At 45.1% G+C, this 25390-nt stretch overlaps 1 protein-coding gene across 2 annotated transcripts in view; it reads left to right on the forward strand.

Annotated features, from left to right (window-relative positions):
* The window catches only part of UBE2L3 (ubiquitin conjugating enzyme E2 L3), a 53565-nt gene that overhangs the window by 14175 nt on the left and 14000 nt on the right, over positions 1-25390 (forward strand). The window contains exons 1-2 of one of the 2 annotated variants that reach the window (XM_074206590.1): positions 2134-2200; positions 2455-2550. In XM_074206590.1, the coding sequence (XP_074062691.1) occupies positions 2153-2200; positions 2455-2550 (144 nt within the window). In that variant the 5' untranslated portion in view covers positions 2134-2152. Of the gene's footprint in view, positions 1-2133; positions 2201-2454; positions 2551-25390 lie in introns of those variants that run through there. The other variant, XM_074206591.1, reaches the window with a different exon arrangement.

Genomic DNA, 25390 nt, shown 5'->3' on the forward strand with positions numbered 1-25390 from the left:
TTCTGATGATTTCATGTGGCAGGCACATTATTGTTCATGTATTTGTGTGGTTTGGAAGGAACCTGGGGTTCATTCAGGAGACAAATGATCCCATAGTTAAGAAGAGCCCTGAAAGGCACCTGCAGGAAGGAGGCTGATCAGGTCCCATTTGGGAGTTGGAGGCTGCTGCTTGACTGGTCAGTGGCAGTGGGAACTCCAAAGATCCACAGGTTTCTACCAAGTTGGCATTGAAATGTAAATTTTTAGTTCTATCTCGACATAATCCTACTTTGGCAAGGTAGCTGGGGAACCTACCTACCATTTAGAACATCATTTAGAAGAAGAAAATTGTTTTCAGCATTCCAAACAAAGGAGTTACAAATTCACTTCTGAAATCCATCTCTAAATTAGAAGCTGCCTCGTCTTCACTGGGGAGTGTATTGTAGAATGTATTGCTTTTCAAACATGAGCAAAAAATGCCTGAGCTTCCAAGTCTGTGGTACTTGGGCGAGTGAGTCAATGCCAGCAGATTCTGGGATTGGTCCAGGAGACTGTAGGGAAGGAAGGAGCCCAGGTGTTGGCTCTTGAGGTCTGTCTGGAAGGAAAAGGGAGAGAGAGTTCAACCAAGCCCCCACTAGGTGTGGAGCAGGCAATGGATGGAGACAGAGTCCCCTGAGTGGCCTCCTTTGACCAGATGAAGGCTTTGGCAGGAAAAGACTGGGAAGGTGGGTGGAGCATGGTGGAGGGCCTCAGGATCTGGAATTTATACTAAATTCAGTAGACCCTGGGGAACCCCTGAAAGTGTGGGGTGGAAACATGACCTGAAGATAGCAAAGGCAGGCAGTGGTGTGGAGAGTGGGTCGGGAAGCTAGAGGAGGCAGTTGTGGTGCTTTTGGTGAAAGGAGATGAGACCCACACAAAGAGCAGCTGATAGAAGACTGCAGAAATGAGATGGCCTGTAGGAGTTGAGGAGGTTGAAAGAGGGCTTGAAGGACAGGGCAGATGGTGGGGTTCTCTGCAGCCAGAGAGAAGCTTGAGGTGGGATAGGGGTGGGCTGCTGGGAAAAGCTGGGTGAGGCCTCCAGGAATAGAACTTGGAGAATGAAAGTGGGAGCCCTGCTCCTTGGGCTCCAGAAAAGAATGTTCCCTTCCCTGCAAGGGCAGGGCCTTAGGACACTCTAGTGTCAGAACTGAAAAACGAGGCTGGGGCTAGTAGCACAGGCAGAAATGCCCCACTTGAGAAGAGAAGCAAGCCTGGGGCCATTGACAAAGCTCGGTGGTTGGGATGGGGTAGCATCTGTAGCTGATTTGCAACCTGGAACTAGAAGGACCAGGATGAAGAACAGAAAAGAAGCCAGCTGAGCATTAGCTAGGATTCAGGAGTTTGAAAAAAGTCAGGTATGTGTGCTTTCAGGCATGATTATAATAATTGGAATATAGTTAGCTCCCAATGTGTAGATGAGGCCGATGAAGAAAAGGAACCTCTGTCATTGAGAGCTCACTGACCCTTTCTGACCTGCTCAGGGTGCCCAGGAAAGCCCTGCCGTTCTGCCTCCACTATTTGTGTCTGTGGGTCTGTATTTGGTCTATTTGGTGGGGATGGAAAGGATGCCACTCTTCTGGAATCTCACAAAGTCCCAATGAGAAGCTCAACCTCCAAGTTAGCCTGGGAATGATGGGAATTTCTTGAGCTGCAGTGGCTAGAGGCCAAGCCTGGGGCCCAGGAGATCTCAGTGTGAATCCAACCCCATATACCCACTGGCTGCCCTCGACTAGTCCCTTCCCCCTCAGCTTTAGTTTCCCTCTTCTTGAAAATGGGGAGAAATGGTACCAACTCTCAAGGCTTTGAGGTGCAAAGGAGATCAGATTTGTGAAGCAGTTTGCATTAGTCTTGGCTTGGGCTTGCTGCCTCCAATATGAGAAGGCCTTCAGTTCATTTGAGAAGGATAGGTCAAGTTATTGGAATAAATTGTTGTGAGGCCATTTTTGCCCCCCCCCCCCCCCCCCCCCCCCCCCCCGGTCTCACTGTTTTCAGCCCATGTCAAAGTTAGTTTTATGGTTCATTCAGTTAAAGATGTTCAGAGAAGCCTGCCATCATCTGGCTCTGTGCCAGCCTAATTTTATACAGTGGCCACTTGGGTGTCTTTTATTACAGCCACGCGTACTGATTGCCCATGATCTTCCAGCTCCTCTTCTGGCATCTCACCCACCTATATACCCAGGTCAGAAGTGTTTCTTCCTTCCTTCCTCTGCCTTGGTCTTCAGATGGAGTTATTCTCTGATGGGTTATTATATTCGAAGTTTGACAGTGGGGAGCCTGGGGATAAGTCCCCCTGTCAAGGCAGGATCTGCCTATCCCCAGTTGATTCATGTCTCATCCCTATTCTCAGTAGTATCAGAATCATGGTGTGAGGGGCAGAAGGGCACGGTGTATGTATTGGCCTCATGTTTATTTCTCTTTTGTGTTGGTTCATAGGAGCTGGAAGAAATCCGCAAGTGTGGGATGAAAAACTTCCGTAACATCCAGGTTGATGAAGCTAATTTATTGACTTGGCAAGGACTCATCGTTCCTGTGAGTATGAACCTGCTTCTTCAAGATTGGCCCAACTCAGCAGAGCAGTCAGCCCTGGTTCTGCCTGGCCCAGCCTGGAGGGTTGAAGGGAAATCTGCTTTTTACTCTTCCCGGGAAGCCAGGCAGGATTTGACCAGTCAAACTTTTTGTCATCTGAAAGGGGTTAGGAAGTGGACTGGATATTTTTGGCTAAGTTTCTTGCCTCTCAAGCCCAGTTTTACCTTGCTCACTTCCAAGGGGGTAGGCATGATTCTCTTCCATCTTCATAGAGCTTGCTTTTTCATTTTTCTTTCTTTTTTCTTTCCTGATCCTTCATCTTCCTTCTCCTATCTCCTCCTGTTCTTAACACACCTGTGAAAGTAAAATTTTGCACTTGGAGACAGAAGACCTGCCTTGGTTTAAATGCTGGCTGCATTCCTACAACCTTGACTGAGTTCTTCCTCTCCTGTGGCCCCAGTTGTAGTCTCTGTAAAAAATAAAATAAAATAAAAAATAAAGGAATTGGGCCTAGGTACTTGATGAGCCTTCTTCCATGTCTAAAATGTTGTGGTCACTTTGGTAAATACCAATGAGGAGTAGTCTGACAGAGTGGGTGAGATTGCTGGTTTGGCATCAGAAGCCCTGGGTTCTGGTACAGTCTCTGTAATCTTGGGCCTAGATCCTTTCCAGCCTGTCTGTGGATCTGGCTGGCTGTGTTTCTTGTTCCGTTGGGGGGGGGTGCACTCACATGCACAAAGGTACAACTGTTGTGACTCGACTTCCTCTGGCCTCCATCGCTTGGTTTGTCCTATTCCCCTGAGCGACACATTGGATTCTGCCTCAGCCCACCCCTGGACAGGCGCAGAATGGGCCGCTCTGGGACCTTCTGGATAGTTTAGAGCCTGGTGGCCACTTTGCCCCAGATGGTCTGCACTTCACAGACTCCTAGGAGCCAGAGCTGGATGAAACTGTAGAAATCCTCTGAATTTGAGACAGAAACTTTTTCAACAACTGAATTTTCCTTTGCTATCTTTTCTGTTACATTTGATACCTTTAAAGTCCTGATTCTGAGAAGGTCCAGAGGCTTCCCCAGACGTTGCCTCTGCCCAAGGGGCACATGACCTGGGAAAGAAGAGCCTTCTGTGCCAAGGAGGACCACCAGACCCCCAGGCCACTCTTCCTCCAGCTTCACATTTGGTATTCTTGATAGAAAGTATTTGTCTGCTCTGGACCTTGGACTTGTTTGCCTTGTTCCCAACACTCCAGTCACAACTCTGGACTCTGAGTCTAGTCCTTTGCCTTTGATCATGTGTGAACCTCCTTGGCAATGTTCCTGATAGGTGATGATCTGACTTTGATTTGAAACATCCCATGATGAGGTAGCCCATTCATTTAGGAGACAGCGGGAGAGTATGTCGACAAAAACAAGAGCATCTCTTTTTTCCTCTTTGAAGATTCCCTGAATTTTGTTGCATTTGTCAGAATTCTTTGGTTGGCATCTGTGGAATGCTGATTCAGTGTGGTGATGGAGAGCATGGGACTCAGAAAACAAAGAAGAAAATGACCCTGGACAAGGAGATGCACCAAATGGGGTCTCAAATGATGGGAGCAGAGGAGATTCAGGGAGAGAAGGGCAGAGCAGCCTTGTAGAGGAGAGAAGGTTGGCACTTGGAGCTACCCCTGGAAGGTCGGGAAGGATTACCATATGTAGCACCTGCTTCCTCCTTGGGATCTGGGCCGACGCTCTATATAAACTCATTACAGAGGAGCAGAGGGATGTGGCAGGCCTCATAGAGAGCTTCGAGTAGAGCTGCCCAGGGAAGTCCTGGAAGGTGAGAAGTAGGCATGGAATGTTTTCTCAGCCAAGGCTTCTGAGCCTTGCTGATGGTGAATAGGGTTCGGGGCGGGGGGGTCTAGACCCTTGGATGGGAAAAGAATTGGGTCTATTCATTAAACTATGAAATATAGCATTTCTGTCCCTTCTGAATTAAAAACAGCAGCAGCATTGTCCTGAGATGTGGGGTTCACCCCAGAAAGAGTAAGGCAGTGGAGAACCAGGGAAAGGGCACCCCGTGAGTGTTAGCAGTGAGACAATGAGCATGGGGGCCCTGGGAGAGCTGGGATAAGGAGCTCATGCAGCTCAATGCTGAGCCAGGCTTCTGGGTCTCTCTGTTTTCTTGAGGACAGAGACTCATTACGTTGGTGATTCTGGAAGGTGTTGTGCTCCCCAGGTTGAATTTCCCAAGTGGCTTTGGCAGGAAGGTGGGTCAGCTGCGTCCACCACCATCCAGCAATAAAGGATGTAGTAACCCCAGGGGACCCCCCCCCCCCCCCCGCGCTTTCACTGTAAGCACTTCCCCCCCCCCCCCCATCTGTTAGCTACCTCCCTCCTAGCCACTGGATCCACGCCTGACAAGTGCCTGGCTGGCCTCTGGAGCCCAGAGGCGCATCCCACTTTAGGGTAACACTTGCAGTTAGGAAGACTTTCCTGGTGTGCACCCTAAATGGGCCCATCACTTCTGCCCTTCTGAGTCAGAACAAGCCCCACACCTTGGCCACGTGACATCCTTGCACATATTTGGAGGCAACTTTCAAATCCAGAATTTCTTGGTTCCCTCATCTGATCCTCCCCACATGGAGCTCTATCTTTTCCCATCCTGTTTAGCTCCTCTGATTACTCATTGCCCACAAACCCATAGTGGGCCTCCTCCCCCTCCAGCCTACACATAGTCCTTGCTCCAGTCTTGGGTGTTCTGCTGAAAGCTGAGAGCATCGGAACTAGGCAAGCACAGGACCCAACAGTCATAAGCACTTTTAGTTTCCACATTACACCACTCGCTTGTCAGGAACTTGTGGTCTACTGGGTAGAGTGCCAGAACAAGAGTCAGGGAGATCTGAGTTCAAATGTGGCCTCAAACAGGTAGGAGCTGTCTGTATCCCTTCTGTCTGCCTCATTTTCCTTACTGTAAAAAGGAAATAATAATAGCCCCTGCCTCCCGAGGTGTAGTGAGGCTTAAACTAAATGCTCTTGGTAACAAGCTCAGCAAACCATCTGAATACAGTCTTGCTTTTGTGGTGGTTGCTCTTTGGTAGTTGTAGCGTAGGAGCAGCAGCAGCAGCAACATGTCTTTTTCAGAACAACTGCTTTCCAACCCATCTTATTCTGGTGAGGTTGATTTTTTTCTTTTTTTGTGGCAAATTTATCCTTTTTGGATGTCATCATATTAGATTCAGCTGCATGCATTAGCCTCTTGAGACCCTCTTGGGTCTGTTGAAAAGTATGTTAGCTGGCTCTCCCAGGTTGGAAGCCTCAAGAAAGTGTCATGTTGAAGCTGCTGCTTGATTTGAACGGTGAAGGGAGGTGTAGGCGAGGAGGAACAGCGTTCCAGAGATGGGGTAAGACTTGTGCAGATGGGAAAATGGAGGGTCGTGTAAAAGGAACAAGAAGAGGGTCCATGGAACTGCGCCATAGAGACCTTGAAGCCAACTAAGTGCCCACCAAAGCTGCAAAGATAGGTTGGACCCAGCTTGTGAAGGACTCGGGATGTTGGAGGGGTTTGTATTGACCCTGATGGTCATGGGAGAATTCACAGGTGGAAAGAACCTCCAACCTAGGATTTCAGAGCTAGGAGGAACCTTAAAAACCCATCTCTTCCAGCACCATTGATTTTTGGGTCAGCACCAAAGATAGGGAGGAAAATGGACTTGGCCATAGTCACGCAGCCAGGGAAGACCAATGCAGCCCTCTGGGCTCCCCATTCCCTATGTTAAGGCATTCTACCTTGGGGAGGAGAGTGTGTGGGGGAGGAATCGGTTGATGGGACATGTTGGATGTGTAAGTGAATTCTTTGCTGTATCCTCAGACTCATTGCTGTGGGTATTCTCTTGGGAACCTCATCAGCTCCCTTGCCTTTACCTCTCATTTTTATGCAGGTGACTCCCAGAGACATCTAAGACTGAACTCGTCTGTCCCATCTCATCGTGTCTCCCCTTCCCCCTAGCCCTGCTCTCCTCACAGGACCCCTGGGCACATCCCACCCCACTCCCCCAATAGTTCAATTTCTTAATCTGGGTCTCATCCGGACTGTTCACTTTTCCTCATGGGTATCCAGGGAGTCACCACAGTTCACCACTTTTCCCTTCACGTCTCTTGTATCTGACTTCCTTCTCCTGTCCCTCCATAGAGCTCCCAGAACCTTAGTTCAGGCCTTCATGATATCACATTTAGATGAATGTAAATGCCTCCTTGTGGTCTCAGCTTGAGATCTCTCTCCTGTCCAGTCTATTCTTCAGATGGCTGCCAAAGGGACTCCTTAAGCAGGGTTCATTCCCCTACACCTTCAGCTCCAGGGGCTCCCTACTGTCTCTGTAAGAAAATGGAGCTCCGTGATGGAATACTATTGTTCTGTAAGAAATCATGAGCAGGTGGATTTCAGAAAAGCCTGGAACGACTGGCATGAACTGATGCTGAGTGAAGGGAGCCCAATCAAGGGGAACATTGTCCACATTAGAGCACCATTGTGATGGATGCAACTCCTCGATCCAAGGACAGTCCTGAGAGACTTGAAATGGACAATGCCGTCCACATCCAGAGGAGAAGCTCTGGCATCTGAATGCAGAGCAAAGCAGACTGGTCACTTTTAAAAGTTGGTTTTGGTTTTTTCTTTCTCATGGTTTTTCCCCCCCTTTTATTCTGATTCTTTCACAACATGCTTACTATGGAAATGTGTTAATGTGTCCACTGTGGTTGGACACGTTTAATCTATATTAGATTATTTACTGCTATGGGAAAGGGGAAGGGAGGGAGGGAGGCAGAGAAATGTGGAACTCAAAAGCATACAAAAAGGTGAATGATTCAAACTATCTTTACATGTAATTGGAAAAAATTTAAATTAAAAAAATAAATAAAATGAGGAATAATAACAGCAATCCTACTCCCAGGATTGTTTTAAGAATAAAATGGAAATAAAATGTTTTTAAAAAAAGGAAAGGAAATAATTACCTAGCTGTGTGGCCTTGGGCAAGCCACTTAACCCCATTTGCCTTGTAAAAACCTTAAAAAAAAAAAGGAAAGGAAAGGGAAAAAAGCAAAAAAGAAAATGGAACTCCTATTCAACTTTTGAAACTTTATCAAGCTGGCTCAGCCCATTGCTCAGACGGCTAGGGCATTACTTCTCCTATCTTCTGCAGCTCTGTCCAGCTGACCTCTCTCTTGCTCATCTCTGTGCCTGCACAGTAGGGAGGTATTCCCTCCTGACCTCTGTCTTAGAGTCTCTCTTTTCCTTAGGATGTAGCTTGGGCACTGTCTTTTTCATGAAATCTCTATCCTCCAGTGGTTGATGCCTTCCCTCCCATCTGCCTTGTATTTAATCTCTCTCTCTTTCTCTCGATATAAACTTATTTATTATCTTCCTTTTTCTGCTCTCTGCAATTTTAAGTCCTTGGGTTCCCGATTGAGATGCAAGCTCAGAGCAAATGGGTATTGTTTTATTCTTGGTACTCATGACCCCAACCCCCCCAGGACCTGGCCCACACCAAGTGCTTAATCATTGCTGGTTTGCTTACTGGATGGAGCAATCAGAAAACCAGTCCAGATGGTTCCTTCTTGGTGACTCTACTCTTCCTTTCCTAAGTGGTTGGGAAATGGTAAAGATGGGGGGGGCAGGTCCATAAGCCTGGCATTCTTTCTCTTGCTATCTGCCATAGTATGGAGTCCAGTCAAGGATTGGGCCTGCCATTTCCTTCACGGTCTTGCCCATGTCCCTGCCCATTTTTATCCTTGTAATTCTGTGTTGGTGATATGTTGGAGGGCTTTAGTGCTTTTCTGTTCTTTTTGAACCTTCTGTGATTCTTCCAAAGCAGCGTGTTCTCTGACTCAGGAACAACCTGGGTGTGAAACAATGAATGGTTAGGGAGAAGTTTTGTGCATTGAGTACATGGCCTACTTCCCCAAAGATCCTCCACCTCCCTCTGCCTCTGCTCATTTCTGGGCATAGGCCTTGCTCAGCTGTGGTGGCAGGCCTTGTAGGTCATCCCTCCAGAGATGGAGACCAGGAGGCTAAGGGACTTGTGCGAGATAGTTTATTGCTCTTTAGTACCTGAGATGGAATTTAAACCCAGTGACTCCTGACACGGGGCTCTTTCTACCACATTACCCTTCCTCCTATGCTTTATCCTCTTGGCCTTTTCTTTGTAGCTAGTTAGGCTTGTGAAGCCATTGCCCAGGCAGCTAGGACATTACTTCTCCCATTTTCTGCAGCTCTGTTCAGCTGACTTCTCTCTTGCCAATCCCTGTGCCTTCGTAGTAAGGATGTATTCTTTTCTAACCTCTGTCTCAGAGTCTCTCTTTGCCTTAGGATGTAGCTTGGGCACCATCTTTTTCATGAAATCTCTGTATCCTCCAGTGGTTAATGCCTTCCCTTCCATCTGCCTTGTATTTAGGTGTGCTGAGGTCAAAATCAGGGTCAGCAGGGACTCTGACCCCTTGTACAACTCAGGCATTGTTTAAAAGGGCCTGTGAGGGCTCTTCCAGCTAGATGCCAAGATCCCATAGGATGACACAAGGAGACTATCTGATATAAAAATCTGTGTGTGATTATGAATCTTGTTCTTGGGCTTGTTGCATCCAGAGAAACCCCCCCCTGCAAATTCCCCAGGATCCTGCTTCCATTTGTACTCTGCTCTGGCCATCTGCCAAGAAAGGAGCAGCCCCCTTTGGTAAGCATAATCCTCACTAGTGGGGAGGCGACATAAAACCAACATTGGACAGTCAAGATCTATAGGACCAATCAGAAATAATACTAGAATCAAGGGGAATTGGGAAAAGCTTTCAGGAGAAGGAGAATTTTAGTTGGGACTTCGAGAACTCACCAAGTACTTTAGAATTCTTATCTTATTTATTGGAATTGATGGAACAGAGGTCAACTCAATAGGCACTGGCACCAGTGTGCCTCTGAGCAGTGTGAAACCACCATTTCAATAGGTGGCTGGGAGGATGGTGTTAACCTTCACAGAATTTGGAAAGTTAGGACAGGAGAACAGTTAACCTGGAAAGAAAATGAACTTAGTTTGGGACATAAGTTCTGGATGTTTATAGACATCTGGGTGGAAATATCCAATAGACAGAGGTGCGAGATTGGAAATCATTTGAGAATTCATGGGAGTTGATCGGCTCACCCAGTGAAGTAGGACAGAGGGAGCAGGGAAGAGGGCCCCAGACAGATCCTGAGAGACACCTATGATGAGAGGGGGTGATCTGGAGGAGGGACAGAGAAGGAACCATCAGAGCAGGGGAGCCAGTGTCCTGAATATCCAGAGAAGAGAGGAGCCAGAGTGTTGGGCCATGTCCAAGGCTGCAGAGGCCAAAGGGCTGGAATTCACATTGGAAGTTATTGGGAGAATCCTGTTCAAGGGGGTAGCTAGGTGGTGCAGTGGATAGAGCACTGGCCCTGGAGTCAGGAGGACCTGAGTTCCATTCCATCCTCCAACACTTAATTAGCTAGTTGTGTGTCCTTGGGCAAGTCACTTAACCCCTTTGCTTGCAAAAACAAAAACAACAAACAAAAATATCCTGTTGAAGGCTCCTGCCTGTTCCCTTCAGGGACCCTTAAGAAGAGATTCAGTGTCCCATTTGCCCAGGTTCTCTTCTCTGTCTTGGAAACTTGTGGGTAGCGGTGTCTAGAGGAAGGGGCAGATAGCCCTTTTTTGCTTAATGATTTGCTGCCCTTTGGGGAGCTGTGGTCAAATTGTCTGGCAGATTTTTGCCACATGTTTAAGGTTCTGTGTCTTTTTGAAACAGATGGCAGCAGTGAGCTCTTTATTCTTCCCAAGTTTCTCTTTTTTGTCACATTCAGAACAGGCTCTTGTGTCTCCTATCTAATGCTCAGGAAATGCCATTTGGAGGTGGGTTCTTTGAGATGGCCCACCCATCTGTCTTGTAATCTCTAAACCTTCACACCTGGTTCAACCAATAGCCCCTCTCCCTGGCTCTTCAGTTACTTGTTTCTGGTTGGCTTGTACTCACATCATTGTTAGCTCTTGTAAGAAATGCCCCTTGTTTAATTCAAATGAGTATGAGGAAATTGCAGGTCTCTACCCACTGGAAGTGAACAGATTGACAGAACATCCCTCTCAGGGCAGGACCATCCTTCCTCTTCCTCCCTCATACCCCATGGACTGGGAAATTGATTGCGTGAGGGCCAGAACACTTCAAAATAAAGGCACAGCTACAGATTCCCATGTTTTTTCCCTCCACACCATTGGGGACCTGTGCCTCAGAGCTGGGAAGGTCATGGGAGGGCCCTCATTTTGAAGAGAACAAGTCTGAGCCTAGGCAGAGAAACGGACTGGGGCACAGGTGGGCTGGCCCTGCTTGAGCTCCCTGCCAGACCTCCTCCTAAAACTTGGTGTTCCCTTTGTTTTTCTGGCTACCGTGCAGGCCCTATGGCTTACCTCAGGTCTGCCTCTGGCTTGGAAGGCACTGGGCAATAGGGAGACAGTTCTCCCCCAGCAGTCGAGAGACCCTGATTCCCATCCTGTCCTCATTATCAAAAATCAGGACTATGCTCACCAAGCCACCATGTGCTTTCCTCACAGCCTGGAAAGTAGAACCAGCAGACTTAGCCCATTCTACAGCTGAGGACAGTGCTACACAAAGTGGAAGTGGTTTGATCCAGTCACACACCAGCTTTGGGGTCAGCCCTGGGAGGTCATCCCCCTGAGGCAGAGAGATCCTGTGGCCTCCCCCAGCCAAGGCTCCAAGTCCAGCCTTGATCCTGTGCTTCGTGCCCCTCTTGGTCTGTGATGGAAACGAGTTCACAGTGGAGTGGCATCTTGTCGCCACAGAGCTGCAGCCCCCACGTTGGAGAAAAGGAAATTGAACCTGGAGTAGGTTTTGGTGCATTTTAGGCTGTGAGACTTGGATCCAGCTCTTTGTCCTATTGGACCTTGAGTGCTCTTCAGGACAGCCATGAGGAAGTGGCCAGGCCACAGCTCTGGGTGTGCCAAGGTCAGAACCAGGGACAGCGGGGGCTCTGACCCCCTGTACAACTCAGGCATTGTTTAAAAGAACCTCTGAGGGCTCTTTTAGCTCGATACTGAGATCCCATAGGATGACACTAGGATTCAGATTTTGGCTCTCTGATATAAAAATGAACCTGTAGCAGTAATAGGAGAAGCTGGGCCTTGGTAGGTCCACCAGGGGCAGAAGATAGGTCCCTTCTTATATAAGCAGCTATCTGTGAAGAGTCCCTGTTTCACCGGAGGGCAGACTGCTTGTCCATCATTCCAAACTTGGTCCCTCTTTGGCCAGGCAAACTGAATCTCAGCCCTTCCTTTTCCTGAAGCCAGTCTAGAGATGACTCTCCACCCTCCGAGACCAGGCCCAGTCTGACATTCTTTCAAGTTCAAGAGGACCCAGCAAAGTCTATGCTTCACCAGCCTGGCTTTTGGGATCCCTTAGACTACCTTTATGTTGTGACAAGGTGACAGAAAACTTGCATTCAAGACTGATGGCAATGTCAGAGTAGCTCATGTTTATCAAATGTTTTAAGATTTAGAAGGTACTTCCCTTCAACCAGACCTCTCTTGAGAGTCGGACCAGAGGCAGCCTCTACAACAGACCGGGGACCAGCCCAGCTGGAGCCCTCTGACCTCACCTGGCTTTTACTTTGTATTGAATCCATATTAACTGACGTGTTTCCTTCCCTGATAGAATGGCAGCTTCTTGAGAGCTTGGCCTGGGCCTGTCTGGTCTTTGATACACCCTTAATGACTGACCCACAAGAAAAGGAGGACTGGAGGAAAGACCATCTCAACTGTTAGAGAGCAGAGCCCCCATATAGATGACATCACCAACTTGTGGAAGGAGCCAGAGCAGTTTTCCACATTTCCCAGCAGAAGTGCTTTCATTAGCCACATTTATACTTTTGGCATTGACACACTTAGACTTGTGAGCTGACATTTGACCCTGATTGATGTTAATTTTATAATTAATTCTCCTAATCTCTCCTGGTACATGAAACCTTTGTAGTCGTCCCACAATTGTCCAGGGAGTTACATTTTTCTGAAGAAATGAACGGATAACTGATATTTAAATGAGGTCAGTTTTCATCTTCCAGTGAAGCATTCCCTGTCTCTTTTCAGTCTCATTTCCACCACACTAAATCAAACCAGTAATGTCTAATAAATTTTCATCAGATTCTACTTCTTGTTCATACCTTTTCCAATTATTAGCTCAAAATTGGAAGGACCCTTAAGTCAAGTCCAGCCTCTGCCTAAGCAGGAGTGCTCTCCATAAGCATCCAGAGGAGTGGCTGTCCAGCTTCCCCCCCCCAGTGAACTTGTCTGAGCATAAGGAACAACAAAAGCTAACTGGACTGGGGTGGTGTGGTCAGACCCTTTCAACATCTCCCATTGGCTTCTGGCCAGACACCACAGACAGTTTTGTTTTTGTTTTTTTTTTTTGCAAGGCAAAGGGGGTTAAGTGGCTTGCCCAAGGCCATGCAGCTAGGTAATTATTAAGTGTCTGAGACCAGATTGAACCCAGGTACTCCTGACTCCAGGGCCGGTGCTTTATCCACTACGCCACCTAGCCACCCCCTAGACAGTTCTTTTTCCCAAGACTCCCTACCTAGGCCTTCTCTGCGGTAGTTTCTAATTCTAGCCTTTGGCTCCATTGAAACTGGTTTATTCGTGGTTCCTCCCAGTGTGTCCTAGGGCTAGCTCAAGGTCCATGTTGTCCTTAAAGTCATCCAGTCCATTCTCTGGAAGTACTCTGAACTCATAATACACCCTCCTTGTATCAGAGAGTTGTCCCTACTTAGCTCTTCTCCCTCCACCCCTGATTTTCTGCTATCCCAAACACACCAACACTTTATCCCCAGTTGGCCTGCCTCCACTTTCTTAGCCCTTGGCCCCACTCCCCTTAAAATTCTTGACATTTTGGCTGAACAAAATTGTTTTGACTAGATAATGTCTTAAGGTCAGAACTAGAAAAGATTCTTTACTCTTATAAGCACATCCCCTTTCTATGGATAGAGAGTCGAAACAACTTGCTAAAAGTCATCCAGCTGATTACCATGTAAGGGCAAAGTCAGAACAGCTCTGTTCCATACAGTAAGTAGATTAGATCATGACTTTGGGAAAAAGACTTTTGCCTCCTTGCCCAGGTCATCAGCAAGGCCCATATGAAACAAAGGCCCTGTACCTCCCTTGGTCATTAACGTTGCCGTGGCTTCGGTATGGGTGCTGGCACGAAGAAGCATGGAATAGCAGTAGCTTGTGGCAAAGGAGCAGTTTTTGGCCAGTCTGGATGGCTTTGCTGCTCTCCAGGAATACTCCACCCTCTTGATTTGGACTTGACTCAGATGCACATTTTTTTGGTCTGCCTGGAATGGCCTTTTCTCTCAAGTTTGAATTATTTCCATTCCTGCTGCCTTTGAAGCTCAGGTCAAATGGAATGTCCTCCTCAAAGCTTTCTTTCCTTAACTTTCTCCTTCACCCTTGTCACCTAGGCCAGAAGTGATTTTTCCTTTCTCTGCACTTTTGTCTCGAGTACTTTAATATTTCTGTTTGCTAGTCTGCTTCTTGGTGTATATTTCTATCTCCTTTCAAGATTTGAAGCCTGGCACCTAGGCATTGAACGATGGAATCTGTTTCTTGGAAGTCACTTCTTCACAGAAACAGGTTCTTCAGGTTGTAAGGGACCTCAGAGATCAAAAATTATATTTTATTTTCCATTTCCATTTATTTATTTTTAATTAATTAATTTTTTTTTAGTTTTTGCAAGGCAAATGGCATTAAGTGGCTTGCCCAAGGCCATACAGCTAGGTAATTATTGTCTGAGGCCAGATTTGAACTCAGGTACTCCTGACTCCAGGGCCAGTGCTCTATCCACTGTGCCACCTAGCTGACCCATATTTATTTTCCTTTTAACCTTGCCCTCTCCAATTGAAAAAAGAAAAATAAACCCTCAAAATAAATATGTATTATAATAACCAAGTGAGAACATGATCATCTTGACCCTGACTAGAAATGTATGTCTTGTTCTGTATCTTGAATTCACTGCTTCTCTGTTGGGGTAGGTAATGTGTGTGTGCTCTTGTAACAATTTTTCTAGAATAATGGTTGTTTACTGCCATTGAATAATGTTCTGCAGTCTTGCTTTTAGCTCACTTCACTTGTATCAGTTCACATAAATTATCTCAGGTTTCTCTTAAACTTTCTCTTTTGTGATTTATTTATTTTATTTTAAAATATCTCCCCCCCCCCCAGTTATACGCAAAAGCATATAACTTCTAAAGCCTTGAGTTCCAAATTTTCTCCCTTCCCACTGCACTCCCCTCATTGAGAAAGTAAGTTACTTGGTATAGGTTAAAAATGTGTAGCCATGAAAAACACCACCACCACAATGGTCATGTTGCAAAAGTAAACTTAACAGCACCCCTTCCCACCACCACACACACACACACACACACACACACACACACACACACACAGAAAAAGAATCTCAAGAAAAATAAAGTGAGAGGGGGAAAAGCATGCTTCAGTCTGCATTCAGCATTGTTCTTGGAGTGGATAGCATTTTTTATCATAAATCCATCAGAGAAATTGCCTCAACATTTTTTTTTCCTCTTACAGTTGCTATAATGCTAGCTGTATTTCCCTCAATCTTATTCCCTGCCCCCATTTATTCTATTCTCTCTCCTTTCACCCTTTCTCTCAAAAGTGAGTTGCATCTGACTACCTTCTGATCTTCCCACTCTCCTTTCGCCTCTGCTCCTCATCCCTTTCCTTTCCTATTTCCTCTAGGGTAAGATAGATTTCTATACCCTATTGAATGTGTATGTTATTCCCTCTCTGAACCACTTCTGATGACACAGTCCCGCTCACTTTCCCCATCTTCCGCTCTACTGCTAAATCTTTTTCTTGCGTCTTTAATGTGAAATAATTTGCCCCATTTTACCTCTTCTTTCCCTTTCTCACACATTAATTCCATTTTTGTAATATATTGTGCCTTCATATTCAGCCCCCTCCTTTGCCTTGTCTGCATATGCTCCTTCGAACAGCCCTAATAATGAAAAGGTTCATATGAGTTATCAGTTTCATCTTCCCATGCAGGAATAAATCCAGTTCAACATCATTAAATTCCTCATGATTTACCATTCCCATCCACCCTCTCTATGCTTCACCTGAATCCTGTACTTGAAGAGCAGACTTTCTCTTCAGCTCTTGTCATTTCCTCTGGAAAGTTTGAAATTCTCCTGTTTTGTTGAATCCATCTTTTCCCCTGAAAGAAGATGTTTAGTTTTGCTGGTAGTTGAATCTCAGTTGTAATCCAAGCTCTTTTGCCTTTTGGAATATCATATTCCAAGTCCTACCAGTCCTTAATGTAGATGCTGCTCAATCTTGTGCTATCCTAACTAGCTCCCTGATATTTGAATTGTTTCTTTCTGGTTGCTTGTGATATTTTCTCCTTGACTTTGGAGTTCTGAAATTTGACTTTAATATTCCTGGCAGTTTTCATTTTGGGATTTCTTTTAGGTGTTAGATGGATTCTTTCAGTTTCCATCAGAGCAGTTTTCCTGGAGAATTTCTTCAAAAATGAAGTCTAGGCTTGCTCTTTTTTTTTTTTTTTGGTCATGACTTTCAGGTAGTCCAATAATATTTGGGGGGGGCGTTCCAAGGTAAAGGGTTTAAATGACTTATCCAGAGCCATACAGCTAGGTAATTATTAAGTGTCTGAGGTCAAAATTGAACTTGGGTCCTCCTGACTCCAGGGCAGTTCTCTACTCACCCTTCAACTTAGCTGTCCTGTCCAATAATTTTTGTTTGTTTTTTGTTTGTTTTTGCAAGGCAGTGGGGTTAAGTGAGTTACCCAGGTTCACAAAACTAAGTAATTATTAAGTGTCTGATGTTGGATTTGAACTCAGGTCCTGCTGACTCCAGGGCCAATGCTCTGTCTACTTCACCACTTAGCTGCCCCCAGTCCAATAATTTTTAAATCATCTCTCCTGGATGTGTTTTCCAGGTCAGTTGTTTTTCCAATGAGATATTTCATATTTTCTTCTAGTTTTTCATTTTTTACATTTTATTTTATTGTTAATTTCTCACTAAGTCATCAGCTTCCCCTTAACTCTACATTTTAAGGAATCGTTTTCTTTTCTTTTTTTTTTTAAGATTTTTTTTTCAAGGCAATGGGGTTAAGTGGCTTGCCCAAGGCCACATGGCTAGGTAATTATTAAGTGTCTGAGGCTGGATTTGAACCCAGGTACTCCTGACTCCAAGGTCAGTTCTCCATCCACTACACCACCTAGCTGCCCCAGGAATCATTTTCTTCAGAGAGCTTTTGTATCTCCTTTTCCATCTGAGCAATTATGCTTTTTAAGGCATTCTTCTCCTTATTGGCCTTTTGGACTGCTTTTCCCATTTGATTCAAACTGGTTTTTAAGATGTTATTTTCTTCAGTTTTTTTTGTATCTCCTTCACCAAGCTGCTGACTTGGTTTTCATTTTCTTGCAGCTCTCTCACTTCTCTTCTCAATTTTTCTTCTACTTATTTGATTTTCAATTTTTTTTTGAGCTCTTTCATAGCCTGAGAGCAATTCTCATTTTTCTTGGAGACTTTAGATTCAGAAACTTTGACTTTTATTGTGTTCTGAGTGGGTATTTTGATCCTCCATAGGACCAGAGTAATTTCTACAGTCAGATTTTTTCCCTTCTGTTATTTGCTTATTTTCCCAGCCTATAACTTGAGTTTAACTCTGTTAAGGTGAAGCTCTGCTTCCAGGGTGGAGGTCATACTGTCCCAAGCTTTTGAGGGTTTTTGGAGCTATTTTCAAGGATAATCTCTCCCTTTCCTCCCCTTCCCCCCCTCCCCACCCCCAGACCTGCAAGTTCTCAATTCCTCCAAGGTCTTATGAGAGACTCTGATTGCTCTCCTGGCCTGTGTTCTGGTCTGTGGGTGACCACGAGCCCTCCCCTCTGCCCTGGAACATGAGGAGAGTCCCAACTCTGCTGCAGGCTGGGAGGTCTATTGTGCTTCTGCTCCTTTCCTGAGACTTGAGTCCCCAGACTGCAACCTGGATCTGAAATTGTGCAGTCAGAGTCCTGCCTCAGAAATAGAGAAACTTCTGCAATCTGCCCTGATCCCCTTACCATCCCTGAACTGAGCTCTCTGGAAGCAGCTGTCCGGTGGCTCCCTGCTGGGTGACTCCCTAGGCCTACTTCCCAGGTCCCCAGGGGCAGGGTCTCTGCTGAGACCTGAACTGGTGGTGCAGCGGAGTTTTCCTGCTGACCTTCCAAGTTGTCCTTGGCAATCCCCAGGCCCAGAAGTCTGGAAATCAGCATTGTTGCCATGTACCCAGGTGCCCTGCAGTCTTTTCCTGGATGGCTGGAGCTGGTTCGCTCTGGCAGAACCCAGGCTGCACTGTGGGCCCTTTCCAACCTCGTTGTAACAGACCTTTCCCTTGGATCTTCCAGGTAGTCTTGGGCTAGAAAGTTGTTTCACTCGGTCTTTTTGTGGATGCTGCCACTCACTCTAGAATTTGGCTAGAGTCATTATTTAAAGGTATTTGTAGTGGTTGAGGAATGAGGTCAGGCAAATCCCTGCCTTTTTTTGGTCATATTAATTCCACCTTCCCTATGATTCTTTTTTTTTTTTTTAAAGGTTTTTGCAAGGCAAATGGGGTTAAGTAGCTTGCCCAAGGCCACACAGCTAGGTCATTATTAAGTGTCTGAGACCAGATTTGAACCCAGGTACTTCTGACTCCAGGGCCAGTGCTTTATCCACTGTGCCACCTAGCCGCCCCCCATTTTTTTAATTAAAATTTATTTTTTCAAGTAAAGATCTGATTTCTCTTCTTCCATTTGGGAAAGCATGAAAAAACAAAAGCCCTATTTCAAGCATGTAGAGTCAAGTAAAATAAATTCCTGTGTTGTTTATGTCCAGGAACAACATTAATTAAAATAGCTAAAATTTAAAAGAGCAGTGCATGGTGCAGTGGATAGAGTGCTAGGCCTGGAGACCGGCAGACCTGAGGTCAAATTTGACCCCAGACACTTCCCAGTAGTAGAATCCTGGACAGGTCACTTATCCCTTTTTGCTGCAGTTTCATTAGCTATAAAATCATCTGGAGAAGGAAATGGCACAAATCCCTCTGGTATCTTTGCCAAGAAACTCCAAGTGGGGTCACAATTGGAACAACTCAACAGCAACAACTTTTCCACAGTGTTTATTATGTTGTAGGCATTTTGCTGACTATGTTACAATTATGATTGCGTTTGATCCTCACAGCAGCCCGGGGAGGCAAGTGCTATTATTATCTCCATAAACACTCTGTCCTGAGGTGGGTAACATGTTCATCATGAGCCCCAGAACTTTGATTGTGTTGATCAGAGTTCTGAAGTCTTGTAGTTATTTACTGTTGGCTATTGAATAAATTGCTCCCCAGACTCACTCTGTATTCATTCATATAAATCTCCAGTTTATTTTTGAAACCATCCTCATCAACATATCTTACAGCTCAGTAGACTTCCATCACTTTTTCATGCATTCCCCAGTTGATAGGCATCACCATAGTTTTCCATTTTTCATCCTTGCCACAGAGCCACCATCAATATTTTGGTATATTAGTGTCTTTTTTTCTCATTCTTTGGGCCTTCTGGAGTGGGATCGCCACAGTTTAATAGCTTTGGGGGCCTATTTCTCTGTAGCTCTCCAGGCTGGACCAGCTGACAGCTCTGTTCAGTATGCAGTTAATGATGTGATCCTGAAGCTCAGTGGAGAGATTAGGGCAAGGTATAGATGTAGATCTGTTATCATTAAATCTACTGGAGCTGATCAGGTCACCAAGGGAGGGTATGGAGAGAGAAGGTGACTCAGGAATGCCTTGAGGAATGTCCACAGATGGGACAAGGGTGATGAAAGAAGAGCTAGCAGTGAGAATGAATAGAGGAGACAGCAAAGAGAAAGAATCTGGGAGGATAAGGGCAGCCAATAGTTTCAGTCAAAGTGGGGCCTGAAGACCCACTGTCAGATTGGTCTTGTGTTCTTTGGGGACTTTGGGGAAAGAAGTTCTGGTTGAGTAATGAAATTGGGAGCCTGAGTGCACAGGTTGGAGAAGGAAGAAGGAACAGAGACTACAAGTGTAGTGAAGGATATAGGACAGGATGGCAGTCTGGATCTCTGTCTTGGTTGATATACCTTTTACCTCAAGACCTACTCTTCGGAACTTTCCTAATCTTTGGCAATGGCACTGCCATCCAGGTTGACAGCCTTAGCGCCTTCTATTGAGTCCACTCTTCACTCCTCCATACTCCAATGAGTGAGCAGATCTGGTGGCGTTTACTCCACAACTACTCTCATGTCCCTCCCCTTTTCTCATGGCCACCATCCTAGTTGCAACTCTACTCATGAACCAACCTCCCTGTCACAGGTCTCCCCCATCTCCTGTCCCTCTTCTCCTGACCTTTACCCTTTGTGGTATAGTGGGAAGATTGCAGGATTTGACATTGGTTAAAAATCCTAGCTCTACCACTCCCTGCCTGACTGATTATGCAGCAGTCATTCCTGGTTTTGTCATCTTTAAAATGGAAGGGCTGGACGAGATGACATCCAAGGTGATGCTTCTTTTTAGCTTTTGGAGCTTACTAGACAGCACAGAAGTAGAGCCCTTGCGGATCCAGGAAGACAACTCAGGTTCTGCCTTAAGCTCTTCCTGTGTCCCACTCTTGACACCAAAATTGAACCCGCTCCCAACTATAAAGTGAAGGCAGCAATAGCATGGATTTCACAGGGTTGTTATGAGGATTAAGTGAGCTGGCACATTTTGTAAAGTGCTTTCCAAACCTTCAGGTATTCTAAACACTGCTTGTGGATTAGGCTTTGTCCCCCCCTCCTCCAGAGGGATCCAGGCTTAGTGCTCTGTGGCCTAATTGAACTTCCATAACTTTCCATTCAGATGAATGATAACCAAGGCACACTAAACCCCATTTTCTACTTTGTGTGACTGGTTTTGTGAGCTTTCATTTTTCTCAATATAAATTTAATTTTATTAGCGATAGTATCCTTGCCCAAGATCCTTTTGAATTCCTACTTCTTTATTATGTATTTAATTTGTTTTCTAATTACATACAATGTTTTTACTAATTATTTTTTGGCAAGGTTTTAAGTTTTACAATTTTTCTCCCTCCCTTTCCTCTCCCCAATAGAAGTCAATCTGATATAGGTTTTACATTTGCATCCGTGATAAGCATTAGATCTAAGTTGAAAGTATTATGAGAGAAGAATCAGATCCAAAATGAAGAAAGAAGACTTTCCTTTAAAGATAGCAAAATTACAGAATACATAAGACAACATTTAAAAATTAGAGATAAGCTTGGTCTTCGTTTAAATTCCACAGTTCCCTTTCTGGCTATGGATGGTATTCTTCATCACAAATCCCCCCAAAATTGTCCCTGATTATTACATTGCTGAAATGTACAAGTCCAATCATGACTTACTATCACCGCATGTTGTTGGTGTGTAGAATGTTCTTCTGGTTCTACACATTTCTCTCAGTTTTATTTCATGCAAGTCTTTCCAGGCTTTACTGAAATCTCTTCTTTCATGATTTCTTATAGAACAATAGCGTTCCATCACATACATATACCACAATTTATTTCACCATTCCCCAAGTGATGGACCTTCACTCAATTTCCAATTCTTTGTCACTTTAAACAGCTGCTATGAATAATTTTGTATATGTGGGATTTTTACCCTTGATCTCTTTTTTTCATGATCTCTTCAGGATATAGACCCAGTAGTGGTAGTGCTGGATCCAGGATTCCTACTACCCCTCCCTGCTTTTTGTCATCTAATTGACATGACAAGCAGTGACCCCTCACATTTCTAAAGTGACCTAAAGTTACAAGGTAATTTCTTTACAGTAACTTGAGTTATTATTGGTATTATTATCTCTATTTCAAAGGAGCATATAAACCTCCGGGAGAGATTAAGTGGTTGAGTAGCAGAGTTGACTTTTAATCCAGGCTCCCTCTTGCCATCCATTCCTCTCCCATTTACCTGTTGGGTAAGATGAATTTCTCTATTCCTCTGTGTGTATATGTATTTATTGTTCCTTCTTTGAACCAGTTCAGATAAGAGTGAGGTTCAAGTGTTATTTGCTCCCCCCAATTTTTCCCTCCATTGTAAAAACTCTTCCCTTGTTTTCCTCTTTATTTTGAAATAATTTCCCCATTATTCCTCTTCCTTTTTCTCCCAGTAAATTCCTTTCTCAACCTTCCATTTTTTTTTTTGAGATTATCCCAACAGATTCCTACCCATTCTCTCTATGCATGTAGACTTCTCCTAAACTTAATGAAACTCTTAGAAGTTACATGTATCTTCTCCCCATGTAAGAATGTAAAAGGTTTAAAAATTAAGTCCCTTTTGATTTCTTTTTTCATGTTTACCTTTTTACGCTTCTCTTGAGTCTGGTGTTTTAATCAGATTTGCTATTCCCTTCTGGTTTTTTTCATCAGAAGTGCTTGAAAATCCTAAGTTTTATGGATTGTCCCTGTTCCCCCTTTACAGTTGTGTGTGGTTTTGTTGGGTAGATTATTTTTGATTGTAACCTAGTTCCTTTGCCTTCCAGGATATCTATTTTAAGTTATCTGCCTCCTTAACCATGGAAGCTGCTAAATCTTGTGTTCTCCTGATTATGGCTCTGTGATAGTTGAATTGTGTCTTTTCTGGCTGCTTATAATGTTTTCTTGACCTAAGAGCTCTGGAATTTGGATCTACTATTCCTGGGAGTTTGGATTTTTGACACCTCTTCCAGGAGGTGATTGATGAACTCTTTCAATTTCTTTTGATCTCTGCTTCTATGATGTACCAGAACTCAGCTAGCTAGCTAGAGTACTTACTTAAAAAGAGCAAAGCAAAGGGCACTGTGAAGTCTGAATGGGAAGTTCATCAGGGCCAACTGGGAAAACTTTATGAATGGCATGACATTTGAGTGTGGTAAGTATTTTAACAGCCTAAGAGAAGTCACTTTTAAGTGTAGCAAATAGCTTGGGTGAAGTCATAAAGACTTAAAAAACAGTGACTAATAGGGTCATGTCTAGAGGAGGAAGTGGCCAGGATTGGTGTTTTCCCTTGCTCAAAATATGATTGAGCATTCTACGCTTTTTTTTTAATCATGGATTCCAGGCAGTCCAATAATTCTTTTTTTTTTAGGTTTTTTTGCAAGGCAAATGGGGTTAAGTGACTTGCCCAAGGCCACACAGCTAGGTAATTATTAAGTGTCTGAGACCGGATTTGAACCCAGGTACTCCTGACTCCAAGGCCGGTACTTTATCCACTACGCCACCTAGCTGCCCCCCAATAACTCTTTAATTTGTTTTCCAGATCAGTTGTTTTTTCTAGTGAGTTAGTTTACATTTTCCTTTTTTTCCCCCCAGTCTTTCCACTTTATTTGTTTCTTGATGTCTCATGGAGCCATTAGCTTCTACTTGGCCTGTTCTGATACTGTGTGGGGAAGAGGTGATCCTCTGGTGAGCAAATAGTGCCTCTGCGCATAGCCTCATCTAGTTATTCACAATGGCAGGGAAGTCTGTTCCTGAACCTGCTAAAGCTTTGCCAGGTGCTGCCCAGCCAAGTCTTGGGAGAATGGTGGGCATTGGTACCAAATGCAGGGAAGCTAGTTTGCAGATGCTGATTGGAAGGAGATGAGCTCATGATGCTGCTTGCTAGGGTCCTCCCAGTCAGAGCGCCATGGCCTTGGTAGTGTTAGAGAAGGCATGGGCAGGAGATGTGGTGCCAGTTGCCCTGTACCATTTCACAGGGTGGATAGAAACAGTGGAGAGCTTTGCAGGGAAGGAATGAAAAGGCCTTTATTGAGCATAGGCTGGGACTGGTCAGACAATTAGAAGCATCTAGATCACCACTGCTCACACTTTGAAATTGAGGGACCAGGGAGAGGCCTGGTAGTCCTAAGGGTCCACAGCCTTTGGGTTAGATGGGTGGGTAAGGGAGAGAGTCCCTTACCAAAGGGTTTCCCATCTCATTGGAAGGAGCTGTAAACAGCCAAGGGAAGATCCAGAAGAGGCTACCCTTGGTGGCAGTCAGAGTAGTGCCATGGCTCTTCCCTCCATCCAGGGGCTGGTGGGGACCAGCCAGGCACCCAGAATTTTCTGCTTCCCAGATTAGAGCTGGGGAAGCAAAGGGATCAGGTGACCTTAGCTATGCCAGGCAGGAAGTGCATTCGAGGGCCTTAGCCCCTTGGGGCCAACCCATGGTCCTGTTGGGCAGCGTGAGCTTGAGTTCCTTCCATGGGAGTCCTTAGCCTCTTCTCATGGCTCTGCCTTCTTCTGCCAGACAAGCTAGGTGACATTTGAATGCCTTAATTATGTGTCCCCAATGTTCTCCTTCAGGGGAAACATGTTCTGTTCTCTGCCAGGCCTCGCAACTCCATCACTGGCCTGGCCACCTCTCCCCCCTGGACTCATTACTGGTCTTTTGCCTTTGGTCAGGCTGCTGTGCATGGATTGGCCTCTTGGCTCCTCTTTGCTGCTTCTTCTTTCCTAAAGGTGCTCTTTGCATTAAGGACCACACTGTGGCCCTGTGTGGTCAGTGCTTCAGTTTGTCCTGGCCCTCCCCTCATGCTATTTCAGAGGGTTGGAACTATTTTTTTTTTTTTTAGGTTTTTTGGCAAGGCAGATGGGGTTAAGTGACTTGCCCAAAGTCACACAGCTAGTTAATTATTAAGTGTCTGAGGTAGGATTTGAATTCAGGTACTCTTGACTCCAGGGCTGGTGCTTTATCCACTGCACCACCCAGCCGCCCCAGAGCTATAATTTTCATGATAATTCTGAGTAGTAGAACTTCTAATATAGAAAGTGTTTAGTAGCAGAACCCACTCAAAAAGCTGGGAGAGAGACCTTCAGTCATTGTTGAGAGTATAAAAGTATCTTCTTCAAAGTTTGAAGCCTGTTTTACTAAAGTTATTTGTTCAGGAGTTTTATTGGAAACATAGTGTCTTAGATTAGGATTGGAAATGATTACTCAAAAGTGCATTAAGTGTAGCGCTCCCTCATTTTACAGTTGAGAGAAGTTGAGACTTAGGACTCTGGTCGTCATCCTTCCTTTGTGGAAGGATGCAGTCCTTTTTTTTTTTGTGCCTGGCTGAAGGCTTTGAACAAAGGATAGTAGACCTGGCGTCTGAGGGGGCCTGGGAGACTGCCGGAAGAGAAGGCAGGGCCCTGGACAGAGTCCCAGAGACAGTCGTCAGCAGAGGCAGAGGCACTCCAGTCAGACCCTCTCACTTCCAAGCAGACGTGTTTCAGGAACCATTAGCAAGCTTTATTATTTATTGTGAATTCACATAATAGAAGGAACCTGGTAATGGAGAGTTCTTTCTAATTTTCATTTTTTACTTTGAATTTAAATACCCAAAAAGAGGATTTCCACGCTCAGAGTTACTCAGAAGGGTATTGTGCTTCCATGTCAGACAACTTGCTTTTTTCAAAGGATTGAGATCCACATGTTATTTTCAAAACTGTCTTGTTAGTTTGTGCCCTTCTGAACTTCCTTCTGTTCCCTTCTCAAGAGGAAGAATCCCTCTGCTTCTTTGTCTGTGTCTGACAGTCTTGCTTCTCTTTTGGCATCACCCTTGGTAACATCTCCCTCTTCCCTGTTTAAAAAAAAAACCTGAGAAAAAGGAAAAAATAAGAAGAGGTAAATGTGTATCTTTGTCCACCTTGGGTCCCTTCCATCTGTGTCAGGAGGGCAGTCACAGACTTGGGCTTCAGCTTTCCTGATCTCTGTTTGAATCGCCTCCTGTCTCAGTACACCCTGACCAGGATTGACTGCCATCATTTTT

The sequence above is a fragment of the Macrotis lagotis genome, chromosome X (assembly GCF_037893015.1).
Source record: "Macrotis lagotis isolate mMagLag1 chromosome X, bilby.v1.9.chrom.fasta, whole genome shotgun sequence".
Taxonomy (NCBI): domain Eukaryota; kingdom Metazoa; phylum Chordata; class Mammalia; order Peramelemorphia; family Peramelidae; genus Macrotis; species Macrotis lagotis.